General features: G+C 45.7%; 2 protein-coding genes across 5 annotated transcripts in view; one reads left to right on the top strand and one right to left on the bottom strand.

Annotated features, from left to right (window-relative positions):
• The window catches only part of LOC105670036 (zwei Ig domain protein zig-8), a 265,129-nt gene that overhangs the window by 17,007 nt on the left and 234,111 nt on the right, over positions 1-14,011 (bottom strand). Inside the window, exon 1 of one of the 4 annotated variants that reach the window (XM_012363329.2) lies at positions 4,911-7,279. The exons of the other annotated variants lie outside the window; for them this stretch is intronic. Within the exon in view, the coding sequence (XP_012218752.1) occupies positions 4,911-4,956 (46 nt within the window). The 5' untranslated portion in view covers positions 4,957-7,279. Of the gene's footprint in view, positions 1-4,910; positions 7,280-14,011 lie in introns of those variants that run through there. 4 annotated transcript variants of the gene reach the window in all.
• LOC105670037 (zwei Ig domain protein zig-8-like) overlaps positions 1-14,011 on the top strand; it is a 235,366-nt gene that overhangs the window by 52,127 nt on the left and 169,228 nt on the right. The window lies entirely within an intron of this gene.

Raw genomic sequence — 14,011 nt, 5'->3', positions numbered from 1 at the left:
CGTGTACGATAGATCTGTTAGTAAACGTCCATCTTTTTTTTTTGTCTTTTTTTATCGCTCGGGATATCAGATCGACGCCGTTCCCGGAAATTGTAAAGAACCATTTCAATTCGCGGAGATTGAATGAAACGTGCGAACGCTTTGCGCGGCCATTATAATTATTTCAGTTCTAACGTCCCGCGAGAGAAAAGTCCGTCGGACGCGACTATCGTGACTCATTCGTCAAGCTAGAGGTGGATTCTTTCGGACATTGAAGGACAGTGGCTGGTTTGGTCAGTCGGCCGCAAAATCCTATTTCCCGTCCCGCCGTCTCTCCCCGTGTAACCGGCTTCGCTCCCACGGTCGGATAAGCCAACTTTGTTTCCTGGCACTCGAATCCCCTGTCCGGCGTTCTCTTTTCAAGCTCTTTTTTCTCCTTTTTCCCGATAGTCGGCTAGCGCGAGCTTCTGCGGGCAACGGTCGCGCTTCAACGGCTAGAAGAAGAGCAGGAGAGCGAAAGTGGTTCGCCGATTGCAAAAACTGTCGTATCTGAGCGTCGGTCTGTAGCGCTCGTGTATTAGCAGCTGCCAGAAGCGTTTGAAAAATCGACGATAATCCAGCTTGGAGATTAGTACCAGCTTGCTCGTTAATTCGAGCTGTCTGATTCATTTTGAGATTTGAATAAGCGAACTGCTAATTATCTGATGAATTATACAAGTGCGCATTGCTGGAGTGTTTGCGCGATAGTAATTAACATCTCGTAGTAGATGCAAATTCGAAATGTTATAATAATGAAAGTGTTATTTCAAATTCTGCAAAAAATATTTAAAAAATCGGATCAGGCATTTCGCAACAATTAAACCGAAAAATACACATCTAAAACATTCAACCCGTTACGATGAGTCTCAATTATGTCAAGGAATGTTAAATGTTAGCGTAAAAAAGTAATTTAGCAACACAATGAAAACTTTTCGCGCACCCAGACGCTGCAGTGAAATGTCACATTGTAAAATTAACAATCATTGTTAACTTTGTTTAATTTCATCGAGCTCAAAGCGCAATTATGTTCCGACAAACTTTCGCAAAACAATTAGAAAATATTCGCCAAACAGTCCGCTATGAGAGAAACTTTCATAAATAGTCAAGTAATTTTGTATTTCAGTTCATTACGTTTTCGATGAGTCTCGCTGGGGGACCTACATTCTTGTTTTCGCTTCTGAATCCATTATAAAGACCCATTGTGTGCCGTCTCTGCGTTTCGCATTGATTTTACGGGGTCAAATCCACGGGAGCATAACGAACGATTCGTATGTCCATCTATTTATCTGTCTACATAACTAACGCTTCGGTCCATGGACCCATCTGCCTGTTTACCTCTTTACCTAATGTACTACTTGCGCGCCTGAAAGTTAGTAGACTTTCCGTCTTCCATCGAGCGCGCGCCGCACACTCGGGACTTTCGATAGGGAAGATGGGGCGTGAGTAACTATCGCGAAAACTTTTCGCGTCGCTTTTACCCTCCGCTACGATATGCTTTGCAAAGTGGCAGCGATGAAAGTAGTTTTTGGCACTGTTACGCGACCTTGCGAGTGATCTACCATCCGGCGGCTGTCAATGTGGCGGTAAACTTTCAAGTAAATGACACGAAAACGAGCGAGCAAACTGTTAATTCAATTATTAATGTCGTGTCACATTATAATTTTGCAAGTAAATTATTTTGCGACGTGACGCGTCATTACTGTTTTCATTAAATGCAATTACGAGTTCGCTGGCTGGTTGAAATCGCGGCATTATTTCGTCAAGACGACTGTAGGATTTAGTAATAAAGTAACGCTGTGTCGGCGGAAACGGGAAATCACGTAGATTCTCGACTGTGAATTCTAGGATGTGATAGCTGCGTTTCCGCAGCGGAAACGCAGCTATCACATACTCCTGGCAGCTATCACGTAAACGCACGCACGCGTGATACATGTAATTCGTCTGTTAACGGTAAGCAGGAAGCGTATGTTGACACGTACGGCTTTTGACTTTGTCGTTGCAATAATCCACGTTTACAGCAACATACCGGCAGTACGGCTCGTTAAGTTTTAACACAGTCGGCATACGTCTGCGCGGCGGGATTCTCCCCTCCTGAAAGTGCTAATAACGCGTCGCGTTAGTGCGAATCGTGAATCATGGCGAATAGAGTGTTGCGTGAGGCTGCTAATGAGTCGTTAGATAATAAACGTCTGGAACATGATAAATGGCGAGCGCGTGGTTGCAGCTGCTCCGCAATTGTCCAATCAGAAAAACAAATCAATTATAACGTGGAATACAAACGTAATTATTATTACAAGGCGAAAATCATAAAATTATTCCTAAATTGTGTTAGCGCTGTGACATTCGACGCTCGCCATTGCATCAGAAATATTAATTTGACTCGTCAAATAATTTTCAATATAAAATTAAAACACATATTTCTTGTCATGTGACTTATCGTCCTTTTTTTGCCAGTGCATTGATATGAATTGCGCAGCGCGTGTCGACGTTCCGATGTGGAATTAAAACTACATCTTTCGCGCTCGGTGTGACAGTAGTTAACTGAAATTTGAATTTTAACAGCCGGCTACGACGCGATACGCGGTTCATTGCCGTCGTTGCTTTTAATTACGCCGTCACGTGCGAAAACGGATGAACGAGTGCGCAAGTGAAGAATGAAAAGAATCGCAGTGCAGTAGTATTAAGCGCTGTTATACCATTGTGCCTCTGTTTTTTCCCCTTCTCCAGACGTTTTAACTGCGCCGTGACAGTTGTCGCGAACATTCGGTGAAACGCGGAAACGCTGTCGACGCACGGGAAAATTGCCGAGGGCGATTTCGCAACGACGTTGATTTTGTCGAAGAAACTCGAACGCGAATTTCGCGGCGAATCAGGACAGAAATTACATCAATCCGCGTGTAATTCCGTCTTTTCAAAACTTTACCGATGGATCTTGGTCTTTAGGCGATCCGATGAACCTCAACGCGTCTTTACCTCGATACTGTAATACGTTCTTTTGCAACAATTTGTAATTATTGCTATGATATCCTTACATTTTTTATTCCTTTTAGCATGAGCATGTATAAAGTTTTATAAGAGCACGGTATAACGCATTGCGTTAATGACTTAAGTACACTTGTGTAGCGTCTTATTTTAACCATCGTTCCAAATGTTAGCGGATAAAGGTACTTTATCACATATGTATGCACATATTGCGCGGCTGCGGTAGTTGAAGCCGGTGGCTGGATGCAGGTCGGTTAAAATATGCACGCGCTGTCACTGTAGAGCCGATGCTCTTTTCATTTTACACACGCCCCCTCCCCCCCCTCCCCGGTTCAGCATTTTGCGTATCCGAATGAAATGGGAGCTAGGTTTATCGCGGAATTTCGACGGAGTGCTGTCACATCGAATTTCATAAATTGAAAACAGCCACGCAGAACGTAAACGCCGGTGCGCCACATCGGCGATTAATATACATTTTATTGAAACTTTTATCAGCTGTGTGCTGAAAATTAACACAAGCCCGAATGTGCTTATCTGGTGCGCTTTTTGCTCAGTCATTTCGACGGTATCTGATTATACTCGCAGCTCGCGAATGAATAGCACCAAGTTCGCAGACTGTCCTTTTTCCCAAAGTGCTTTTTTATCGCCGGCGTGCTGATCGCGAACTTTGCGGAACCATGCCTCGCGTATTTCCACGAGAAAGTTTGAGATGTCTGCGTCGTTTGCGCGGAGCGCCAAGTATCGGCGTATTTCCGACAGAGAATTCTCAGTCCTCCATCGGCACATTTCCAGTGAAACGCGCGGACATATGTGCTAAAAGCGATATTGAATGCTAAAAATAAAAATTTATAAGTTCTTTCAGAAAAAGAAATATAAATGCAATGTCATAAAAAAGTGCATAAAAAAAGAGATAATTTACATTTATAAGTATAGTAAAATAAAAATACTTGTAGAAAAAATTAGCATTTATAAGTATAGTAAAAGAAAAGCGCTTGTAGAATTCACAACAATCACTGTGCGTGCTTTCGATTCATTAAAATGTCATGATGATTTCTGTATTCAATAGAATTTCAATTCTGAAACACGCAAATTAATTCAATTTTTAACAACGCAAGTATCCTTTTATTATAAATTCTGCCTTGTATTTCACAAAAACTTTTTTGCAAATTTACATAAATATTTTACCGAAAATTTATTTTGGATTATAATAAAACCCATTAGAATGTCGCATATTACATGATAGTTTTATACATTCCATTTTCTCACGCGTACATTCCACAGCATTCGTTACGCACGGTAACGCTTTTAAACAGATGCAAATAATATTTTGATAACTATACGTGTATCTCAGAATATATTTCTTTGCTGCAATTCCGGAATTTTTCACCGAGAAACTCGTGGCCGAAATAGCGTCGCGTATTAGCGCGCACATACGCGTATGCAGATTGCACATAGGCTCGTCGCAGTCATCAGCAAACCCTTTTGCACAGGTGACTTGACTGCGTCAAGTCACGAAACATTAATTGGAACGTACGTGCTTGGGACTTGAACGTAACATAACAGCATACAGCCGTTAAAGCCACGTAATATACCGCTGTTATTAGGCGCCTCAATAATTGCGCGTGCAATTAACGTGAATGCATCGGATATTAGCGTATCGATAGCTCGAAAATCGTGATCTGTTTGATGTAATGGCTGCGCAATTATGAATCTGGATTTTCCCGATATTTGAATACATGTTGCAGCTGAATTAAATACACATTGCACAGAGATCTATTACAACGCTAATCAACTTTGATCCGCGAATGTTTGGCGATCAATATTTTCCTCTAATCGTGAAGCATTTCTTTTTTTACAATTATTCATTATTATCGTATCGATTTAAACGATGAATAGAGTGGTCCACTTACCAAAACAAATTATAAAACAGACAAGTGTGGGAAGAGAAGTAGACATCGCTTTTCCCCGGCGTGGCTCAATCACATACTGATATACTATCTCAGACGCATTTCGACGCGGCCGTTTTCAAGAGACGCTCACTCCCAATGGTGGGAGTGGATCCACTAGCACACTAGCAACGATCGCGGCATTCCACGTATTCTCGATCGGTGCGGGACAGAATCACTTCGTACCACCGTACATCCATGCACAGTCACTCACGTTCGCGAACGACTGGCGTAAAATCTCGCTTTACTATACCGCTCGCACGATACAGAGCGTTACGCTTAATTAGTTTTCCCCGCGTCAATGAAATCGCGTTAAATGAAGCAGCTGCCACTGTTTAATAATTCTCTCACTATCACAAAACGATTCCACGACGGTGCCGCATTCTCCCAATTACAGACGTCACTAATGCAGAGAAACGTATTGCGGTTTCGCGAGTCACGTACCTTCGCGCGAGCAACCGCATCGGCTAACCAGGCTTTTAATAATTAACCCGGCGTTTTATTTAAATATTAATTCACGTCCGTCCGCCGACAATCGTCGTTGAGTTTACGTCGGATTTAACCACCGGACGGCCTGTTTTTCATATCGCACAGGCGTCGTCAATCGCGTCAACGTTCAACTTTGACCGCGTGTTATCGGCCTCACACGCACTTAGGCGATCTCCGCATCATCGTTATCACTCATTCTTTCGACGTAGATTACTCCTGTGTGATCCATGTTGATCGATGTCCCGGCACTAAACGTCGTCTCCGTGCATCTCGCTACATCGGCGTTCGTAAGATCGCTCGCGATGCATTAGGCCGATCGTCGTTATTAATGCAATCTGCGCGATGAACCGGACGTACCATCCATCATTTCGCCGCGATTGTTCTTCCCGTGTGCGCGGCCCCGCCGCATTTTTCCGGGCTAGCAATTACTCTTTCGCGAAGACTCGACCGTGCTTCGATAGCAGTCACAAACAAGGAGTTCGAGGGAACTTTGCTTCCTTTTAGTCGGAGTTAACGACAGCCGTCGTTACTCCGACGATCGGTGTGCACAAATCGCTCGTTTTCGCAACTCCGTAAGAGAGCTCTCTCGCTCGATCTTGCGCGTCGAGAGACGGAGAGAAAGATTATTTTTCCCGGCCTTTCAATTTTGCATCGATGTCGCGGCCGAGATAAACAAGTTCCGTACGCGTAACAGCAGCGTTGTGGCACCCGCGAGACGACGCGTTTTACGAGCGGCTTTTAACTTTAACATCTCCCCATCAGCCGCCGCTGCACGATTCCCCGTCGTTTCGATGGGCCGTGCGAACGTGAATTTTTTTATTGCACCCTCGCCGTTCGTTCCTCTTGCAACGCACTTCTGCACGTCCGATGGCAATTAAATGTGGAACCCTCGAGAGACCCGCGCAGCCCGACGACGTTTACGGGATGCTCGAGAGCGAGGTTCCTGTCAAGAAGCTGGAAGTCACTTCACGCGGAATTTATGTTTGACAAAGCGAAGCACTGCAGGACGGAATTTGCGCTGAAACTCACATATGCCTTTGTTCACGATCGACAATCTCTATCCTCTACTTTGATAACGACCGACGATACTTTTTTTCTCTTTCCTGTTACAGGAACAATCTTGGTTATAATTTTTCTAAACGGGCAGTGAAGAATTTATTGCTTGACAATTACTATTTAATCATTTTCGCGATGACAAAGTGTTCGCGTGATTATTTTTCCAAGCTCCGAAGTGTCCAACGGCGCTGCGAAATATTCGACGTTCTCCACTCGGATCTCACAGCAGTCGCGATCGAGCGCCGCGCGAGCGGCACGCTGGACGATCGAAATCTTCCGGCTCGATCATTCGACCGGCGCTGTCACTGCTTGCGGACACTGCTTCACCATACGATCACTATACTGTCACACCATCGCGGGGTCGTAGACCGTACGAGAACGCCCCAAGAGTACCCAACGCACTCTCTCGCGCCGCGTTATTCCGCGCTTCGCAATACAGACGTCGGGACGTCGGCGGAGAACGTCCGCGAGAAACGTTTTCGGATGAAGCGAAGCCGGGGACAGAACGCACGAAAGCACGATACGTATTTCGTCAACTCCGGATAGCGCGGGGACGGAGTCTGCGAGGCTGCTGTTCCATGTCGATTCGCGCGCGCGGCCCTTCGTCGCGAAAAGGTCCGCGAGAGAGACAATTCACGGGATAAACGGACGAGCGGGCCCCTCACGCGCGAACTTCACCCCCTGGACACCACTGGGAACGCGAGGCGCGCGACGCGACGGGGAGAAGGTCGCGGCTCTTTCGAAACGGCGATGCTCCCGCGTCGAGGATAGCCGAGGGACTACATTGCGCGAGCGCCACTCGGGCGTCGAGCACGCAGCCGCCCCGTTTAGCCCGTGGAACTGCGCCTGTGTGCACCTCCGGTGCATCGCCTGTGTGTGGGTGGCCTGTACGCGTTAGCATGCGCTCGCGTGTGTGCGCGCGCGAGTTCCTCCCATAGCTCGGTTGTATATCAGACCGGTTCCCCACCCCCGAGCGAGAGCCGCCACCCTTTTACCCCGTCGCCTATCTCGCGCGCATCCCCCTTTCCTTCATCTTCTACCTTTGCCTCTTCTTGTTCTTCTTATTCTTCTTCCGCGCCTTGTTCCTTCGTCGATCTCTTCCTCATCTCTCTCTCTCTCTCTCTCTCTCTCTCTCTCTCTCTCTCGCTTTCCCTCTGCTCTCTTTCTTTTGTGGTCCTCTTTTTTTCCTCTTCCTCTCGCCAGCGCCAGGGAAAATCGCGGCCCTGGCCCGATAAGGACGCGAAAAAGCGCGAATCCGGTTATAACTTATGGCCGAGATAATTAAAAGGAGTTACAGAACGATAATGGAGTGCCGCCCCTGTCATCTTCTTGCACGACCTCCGAGCACCGGCGAGAGCTGATCGTCGTCTATCCGTGCTGACTGGTGGTCGCTCGGAGGATCATTTTTCGGAGCGGAGTGGTGAGTTTCACCGCAAGTTTTCCCGCTGCACTCGCGATCCCAAGGACATTCTGTCATCGCATTCGACAAGGAAGCCGCTGACTCGCGCAGATAACGGCGGACAAACGAAAGGCACATTATACGATAATTTGACAGGGGTAGAAAAGTAAAATTGCTAATGATGCAAAGTTGCATTAACGCTATTTTTCTATTCAAATATTCTTCTTCTCTCGTATTGCAGCGGCCCCTTCTTGCTTTTTCTCAAGAAATCGTGAACTTTCAATTGTCTCGACTCACCGGAATGTCTTTGCAGTAACAGACGCCATGTAATGTTTCCTACGCAAGAACGACGGAACCCGTTGAACAAACGTGCGGAAGGCGGAACGGAATTATCATCGTGTTAAGGACGCAACGCGATCTGTTCAGCCGTGTCCGGCGTACTCGAGTGCAGTCACGTGTCGCCGGCTATACCGACCACTTCGGAAACCCACCGCGGAAAGATCAATAGGCATATCCCGCGCGTCTTTAGCATTCCGAGAATACGCCAAGAATTCCAAGGATATTCCCGTACCGTTCGGGGAAAATTAACCATTCCGCGATCTTCGCCTCCTTACGATATTGACTAGCGATCACGGGAAAGATCGGCCCTGACGGCCGATCCCTGAGCAAGTTTTGCATTCCATCGAGGGATCCCCCCGCCAGCAGGGTAAGAACCCTCCCCTCCCCCCCCCCCTCCGTAGATTATGGATCCACGTAAGGATCCATAAACAACGGGACGATCCGGCGGGACGCATCAGGCGCCGGAGTAAATTTATGAAGCAATCAGCGAAACAAACTCCGCTGCACGTATCCTGATCTCCGCACCGGGTCTTGTATCTTGATTGTCTTCTATCGGGTATCGATTACCGACGTACGACGACGACTCGATGCGCCGCGCGTGCTAAGATTAATTGTTATATCGATTTGCCATGAATTTTAATGCGTGCGGAACTCCGCGGAGTACTACTACTTGATTAGCATTCGCTTTGTCAGAGGTAAGAGCACATTACAGCGCTTTCCGCGACGTGTTGTGAATATTGTCGTAGACTTCAAGTAGATGTACCGTTCTACCGTTTCCTCTCGCGCCCGGCGAATAATTTCGTCGTTCCGTTTTCGCCGAGTCATCGCTCTAATTATATTCTCAAATTTTGATTGCGATTCAATCACATTTGATTTTTGATAAAAAGGTAGATCAACATAGACGGCTGAAAAAATAGTTGAATATAAATGACATATTTTAATTTTGACCTAGATTAAAAGATAGTTAATTTTACGTTTATATTGTGGACAAGTATCGAAAACAAATTTTATACGTCAAACTTCTATTGTTGACGCGGCAATATATTTTATTTTATCTTTAATTATAGATCCCGATACCATACGAAATTAATGCAATTACTTAATAAATTTGTTTTTATATTACAATGCACTTTGCATCGTTTATATTAATTTTCAGCGCCAGTTATAAACTTGGAGATTATACAGATGCATATGTACGGACAGGCAACCGTAAACAAAAAAATATTACTGATAACTCCATGAGAGATTCTCTCGTGGATTTTACGTACGGCTTTTACAGCTCGCACGGCTCGATTGTTGTCAATGGCGGGCTTATCGTTGACAAAGGCACGACCCGTACAGACAGATCGATGGTTATATTTCCACGCACGTGAATTTCGAAAACGTCCGTCACGATTTATCATCTGACACGCGGTAACCGAACCAGCTCGTCCAAACCCGCGAATATTTGCGATATTTAAATCTACGGACGCATGTCATTACATCATTCACACGCGTTACACCGTAAAAATCGATATTCGCGGCGAGAAATGAGAATTCGAAAGCCGCGACGCATAAATTTCAATTTACGACCGAACCTTTTGTCGTTTCACAAGGCGGCATTAAACCGTGACTTTGAGACGCAATTTTCGCGTCCTTTACAAAGGGGTCGCCGCATAGTCTCGCGCGATGCCAATCAGTTTGGAATTCACGGCAAAGTCGCGCCGTCCGTACCATCTGGTTCAATGGGCGTTTTACCTCGCTCTTTCGAATTCCAAGGATATGACCGACGGGCGACTCGTCCCTTCCGTAAACTTTCATATAGACTTCTGGTCAAGGACCTGCGATCAAACCGGACAAGTCGCGAGGGCGCGGGGGGGGGGCACAAAGAGAGATCAATAGGCGGCGCATCTCTACGTTCCAGATTCCGTGAATGTTCCGAACAGCCGTGCTACTCTCCATCTTCGGTCCTTCACCAAATTATGGATACAGCGTCGGGCAGAAGTGGGCCCTTCTCATCGTGGGCGTCTCTGCAGACTACGAGACGCAGGCAGAGCCTGCCTCTCTCTCGCCGCCGATTTCGGACTATTATCGTCGACTCTAATGCGACCCCTAATGCGACTCTAATGCTTCTACTACCTCTTCGCCGGTCGATGCCGACGATGGCGCATTGTGGGATTATAAGCTGCTCGTCAGTCGGCGCGCACCTGTGATCCTAATTTATTTGGGCGCATTAGTCGACGAAAACGAGGCATTTAATTTTATTATTAACAATTCCACCGCGTTACCTTATGAATATTTCTTTTCCCACCCGGTTTGTGCGAGCCGTAAACTGCGTTTGCGGCTAGTTTCGTTAGTAAGATAAAATAGAATTTTCGTATTTCATGAATCAAGTAATTAAGATTAAAGTAATGGCTGTTTTTCTCCGCGCAGTCCGGTCCTTAATTACTGCAAAATACAATACAAGGATCCCGCACGCGAGCGTAGTGCGAGTTTCTCGCACCGTGGTGTGTCAGTTGTATTCCGCAGCTATCACATCGGGCCATCTGGGACATTTAAGGATGATCTTGGTTGCTCTGGGGAATGTTAATGGAATATCTCGGAGATGTCTACGTATCGCGCGGCACAACGTGCTCCCGGTTAATCCTGGACAGATTTTACGCACTCCAGGGACATGCGAAATGTCCTGTACGTCTGCTGCTTATCCGCGCTGAGGAAGAGCTCCACCACTCTTTCCGAGACGCGAGGAATGGCGCGGCGTGTTAAAGCCGTGCGAATCGAAATCCAAAGGTTTTCGTCTAGAACGAAATATCTCGTTGGTATGCCCGCGCACGTGCCGGTAGGTAAACCGAGACTAGATATAGGGCACGTACGAAAACCGCAAGCTCGACCGCAAGTTTCTCTATCAAGGAATTCGGGCGTGCGTTCGTGTAATGACCTATTTTACGAAGAAATACGTGTTTCGTTCCGCGCTGATTGATCATTTATGGCGGTAAATACGAGATGCTGCATCTTTCAAGTGCATCGCATACGTGATGCGACGCACGTTAAGTGCCGTGTGAATTGAAGATGATTTCCTTTGTGAAGTTGAAAAATGGAGTTTAAGTAAAGTAAATACGAATGTCAGTTCCAAAGACGCGTTCCTTCAAGTTAGGCAAGAATAAGTTTTCTAAGACGACATTCAGCACTTTGAGAAGAAAGAAAAATTACATGCGGAGTTAGGAAATATGTTTCGTCGCATACCTTCGGTATTCGCTTGTCGACTAGAAGTTGACCGAAAAAAAAAGTACGACGCGCCGAAAGAGCGGTTTATTCGCGTTCTGAATTTCGCGCGATTGACACTTTCTATAATAACATCTTCTCTCGATAATTTTTCACGAGTATTTCATGGCGATACACACTGTACTATCGTCGTTGCGATAACAAAAGCTGTATAAGCTCCTCTCACGTAATAGATACGCATCCATTACCATTTGCATGTCCCATTGAGTATTTACATCGCCAAAAGTTCGTGAGTGACTCGACCCGTTTCAGACCGTTGGCGCCGAAACGAAATTTCGCGAATCGTTTCGCAAGAGTCACCGTAAATGCACGCGCGTCCCTTCCTATATTAGATCATTCATTTTTCTTATCAACGTCACGCACAAGCTGATACACCCGCTTCGCGCAAACGTAATCCGCAGTCTCCATCCATTGTGACGAGAATCCAAACGAGGCAGGGGAAAAGCCGCGAGCGAAAGCCATCATCGATCGCGCTCTGCGTGGGCGACGAACGGCGCGAGTGAGCCACTTTAAAAAAAAAAAAAAAAAAAAAAAAAAAAAAACCGGGATATGGCAGCTAACGTCAACCGACGCGGCTCGCACCGTCTGCTCTGAGAAACGTAGTCGACGACGCCGAGAACGAGAGTGTGCGCATATATCGAGAGTCCGTGCACGCGATGCACAGTCCGCACGTCGGTGAAGTATGCACGAGCAGCCGCGTGTACGTGACGCGTTCAATTTAAATTCAAGACACCGACACGTATCGTCCCGGGCGGCGACACAGAGGTGGCAGACGCGCTACAGATCTGCACGGCAATTCCGCGGCGCCCGTGATAACGCCGGCGGATCCTTTGAAGAAGTTCGCGATCTACTTCGCCCGGGACGACACTGCTAACAAACTTGCCGCGTCGCTCTTCCGTCGTGGCGCGAGCACTCCGAAGGCCTCTTTGGAGCATCTTTCGTCGGATAATTAGGCTCACGGTTCTGCGCGTCGACCGGTCTGGAATTCGCTCAGCGATCGCCGACTTAATCGTAGGTTAAACAGCGGACTTTGTCGGTTAATTAACACCGCGTAATCACGCTACGTTAAAATGCCTGTTTTTTTTTTATTTTCAACAATTTCCTTGTTTGTCGCGAAAGAGGGAAAAATGACGACGAAATTTCAACTCATTGTTACAAAGTCAAATCCGACTGTAAAGTAAGTGTCAAGAAAAATGTAAACTTCATTAATGTGACATAATGATTTATGGATTTTTGCTTATTTGCGTTTGACAAAGCGTGAACGGAGGAAAAAAGTTGAAAAATACATATGTATCGCGTCCTACATATGCAAAATGGCATTATTATGTCATTCGAGGATTAAACATGTCGAGTAACGTGTCACGTAATTTCCAATGGATTTATCGTTGACGACCCATTTTTCCGATCGGTACAATTGCACGGATCAAACGTTAGTTTTTGCAGCAAAAATCGTTATTAGCCGATTGAGCACCCGATTAATCTTCGTTTAATTTTGCTTTCAAATTTGTTATCGTTCACGATAACACACACGCGACGTTCCGCTATAAAATTGAACAGCAATATTATATCGATTAGCGCAGTTCCATTTAATCTTCAATAATTAGCGCCGTGCACGTTATAGCTTTATCAGCTCAAGTCGCCCGTTCTATAATAATCAGCTCTATGAATATTCCGCTTTCGCCAAGTTATCGTCTATTCAACTCGTATGATTGACGGAGCAGGTAGACTGACATAAGAACTATTAAATCTTTAGCGACCGTCTAGCGAGTCAATGACACGTAATACACAAATGCACATACCACACGGTCATTATGTTTCGAATAGGCGGCTACCTAGTTACATTATCGTACAAGCGGTACGTCGACAGTTTATAATAGGCTTACGATCGATCGCCTGATCGATCGCTCTAGACGCTAGACGTCCGTACCGCGTAACCGATACCGTCCGTAGAACCGCAAAGCTGGCCGAGAGCGTGTTCGTGGGAGGGAAAGAGCGGTGTCGTCTATCCGCGCTGATTCTATTTAAAGAACGTGTCGCACGCGACGAGAGAGACGCCGGGCGCTTTTCGAGGCGATTTTCCACAAAATTTTATTCCGTGTTTACCCGACAGAATCCGCGTGCGGGAAACACGTTCAAAGCTGCGAGTCGGATAAAAATAGAGATAGCACAGAAGATACTAGAGCAGAATAAGGTTTATCGCACGTCTTATGATTTATCAGTCTTTTCGCGACATCATGCGAATAAAAGAACAAGATAGAATAACTTGTGGCAAATAGCAGAAGGATTTATAATAATTTTTATCTGTCACATCTTTCTAGAAATTATCTAGAAATTGTGTTAGATGTCACATAAAGTACAATATTAAAATATAATAAATATAAGTACAATATAATGTAAAAAATATTATTAAAATAATAAATAAAAATATTAAGACTTATCAGCAGAAAAAGAATTTTCTGAAACAACTTTATCAGAAATTCGATGACGAGAGAATTTCGCAGGTTACACAGATATCAACAAG

Source organism: Linepithema humile, chromosome 7 (genome assembly GCF_040581485.1).
Source record: "Linepithema humile isolate Giens D197 chromosome 7, Lhum_UNIL_v1.0, whole genome shotgun sequence".
Classification (NCBI taxonomy): domain Eukaryota; kingdom Metazoa; phylum Arthropoda; class Insecta; order Hymenoptera; family Formicidae; genus Linepithema; species Linepithema humile.
The sequence above is the reverse complement of the archived record's forward strand: the minus strand, read 5'-3'. Positions and strand labels throughout refer to the sequence as shown.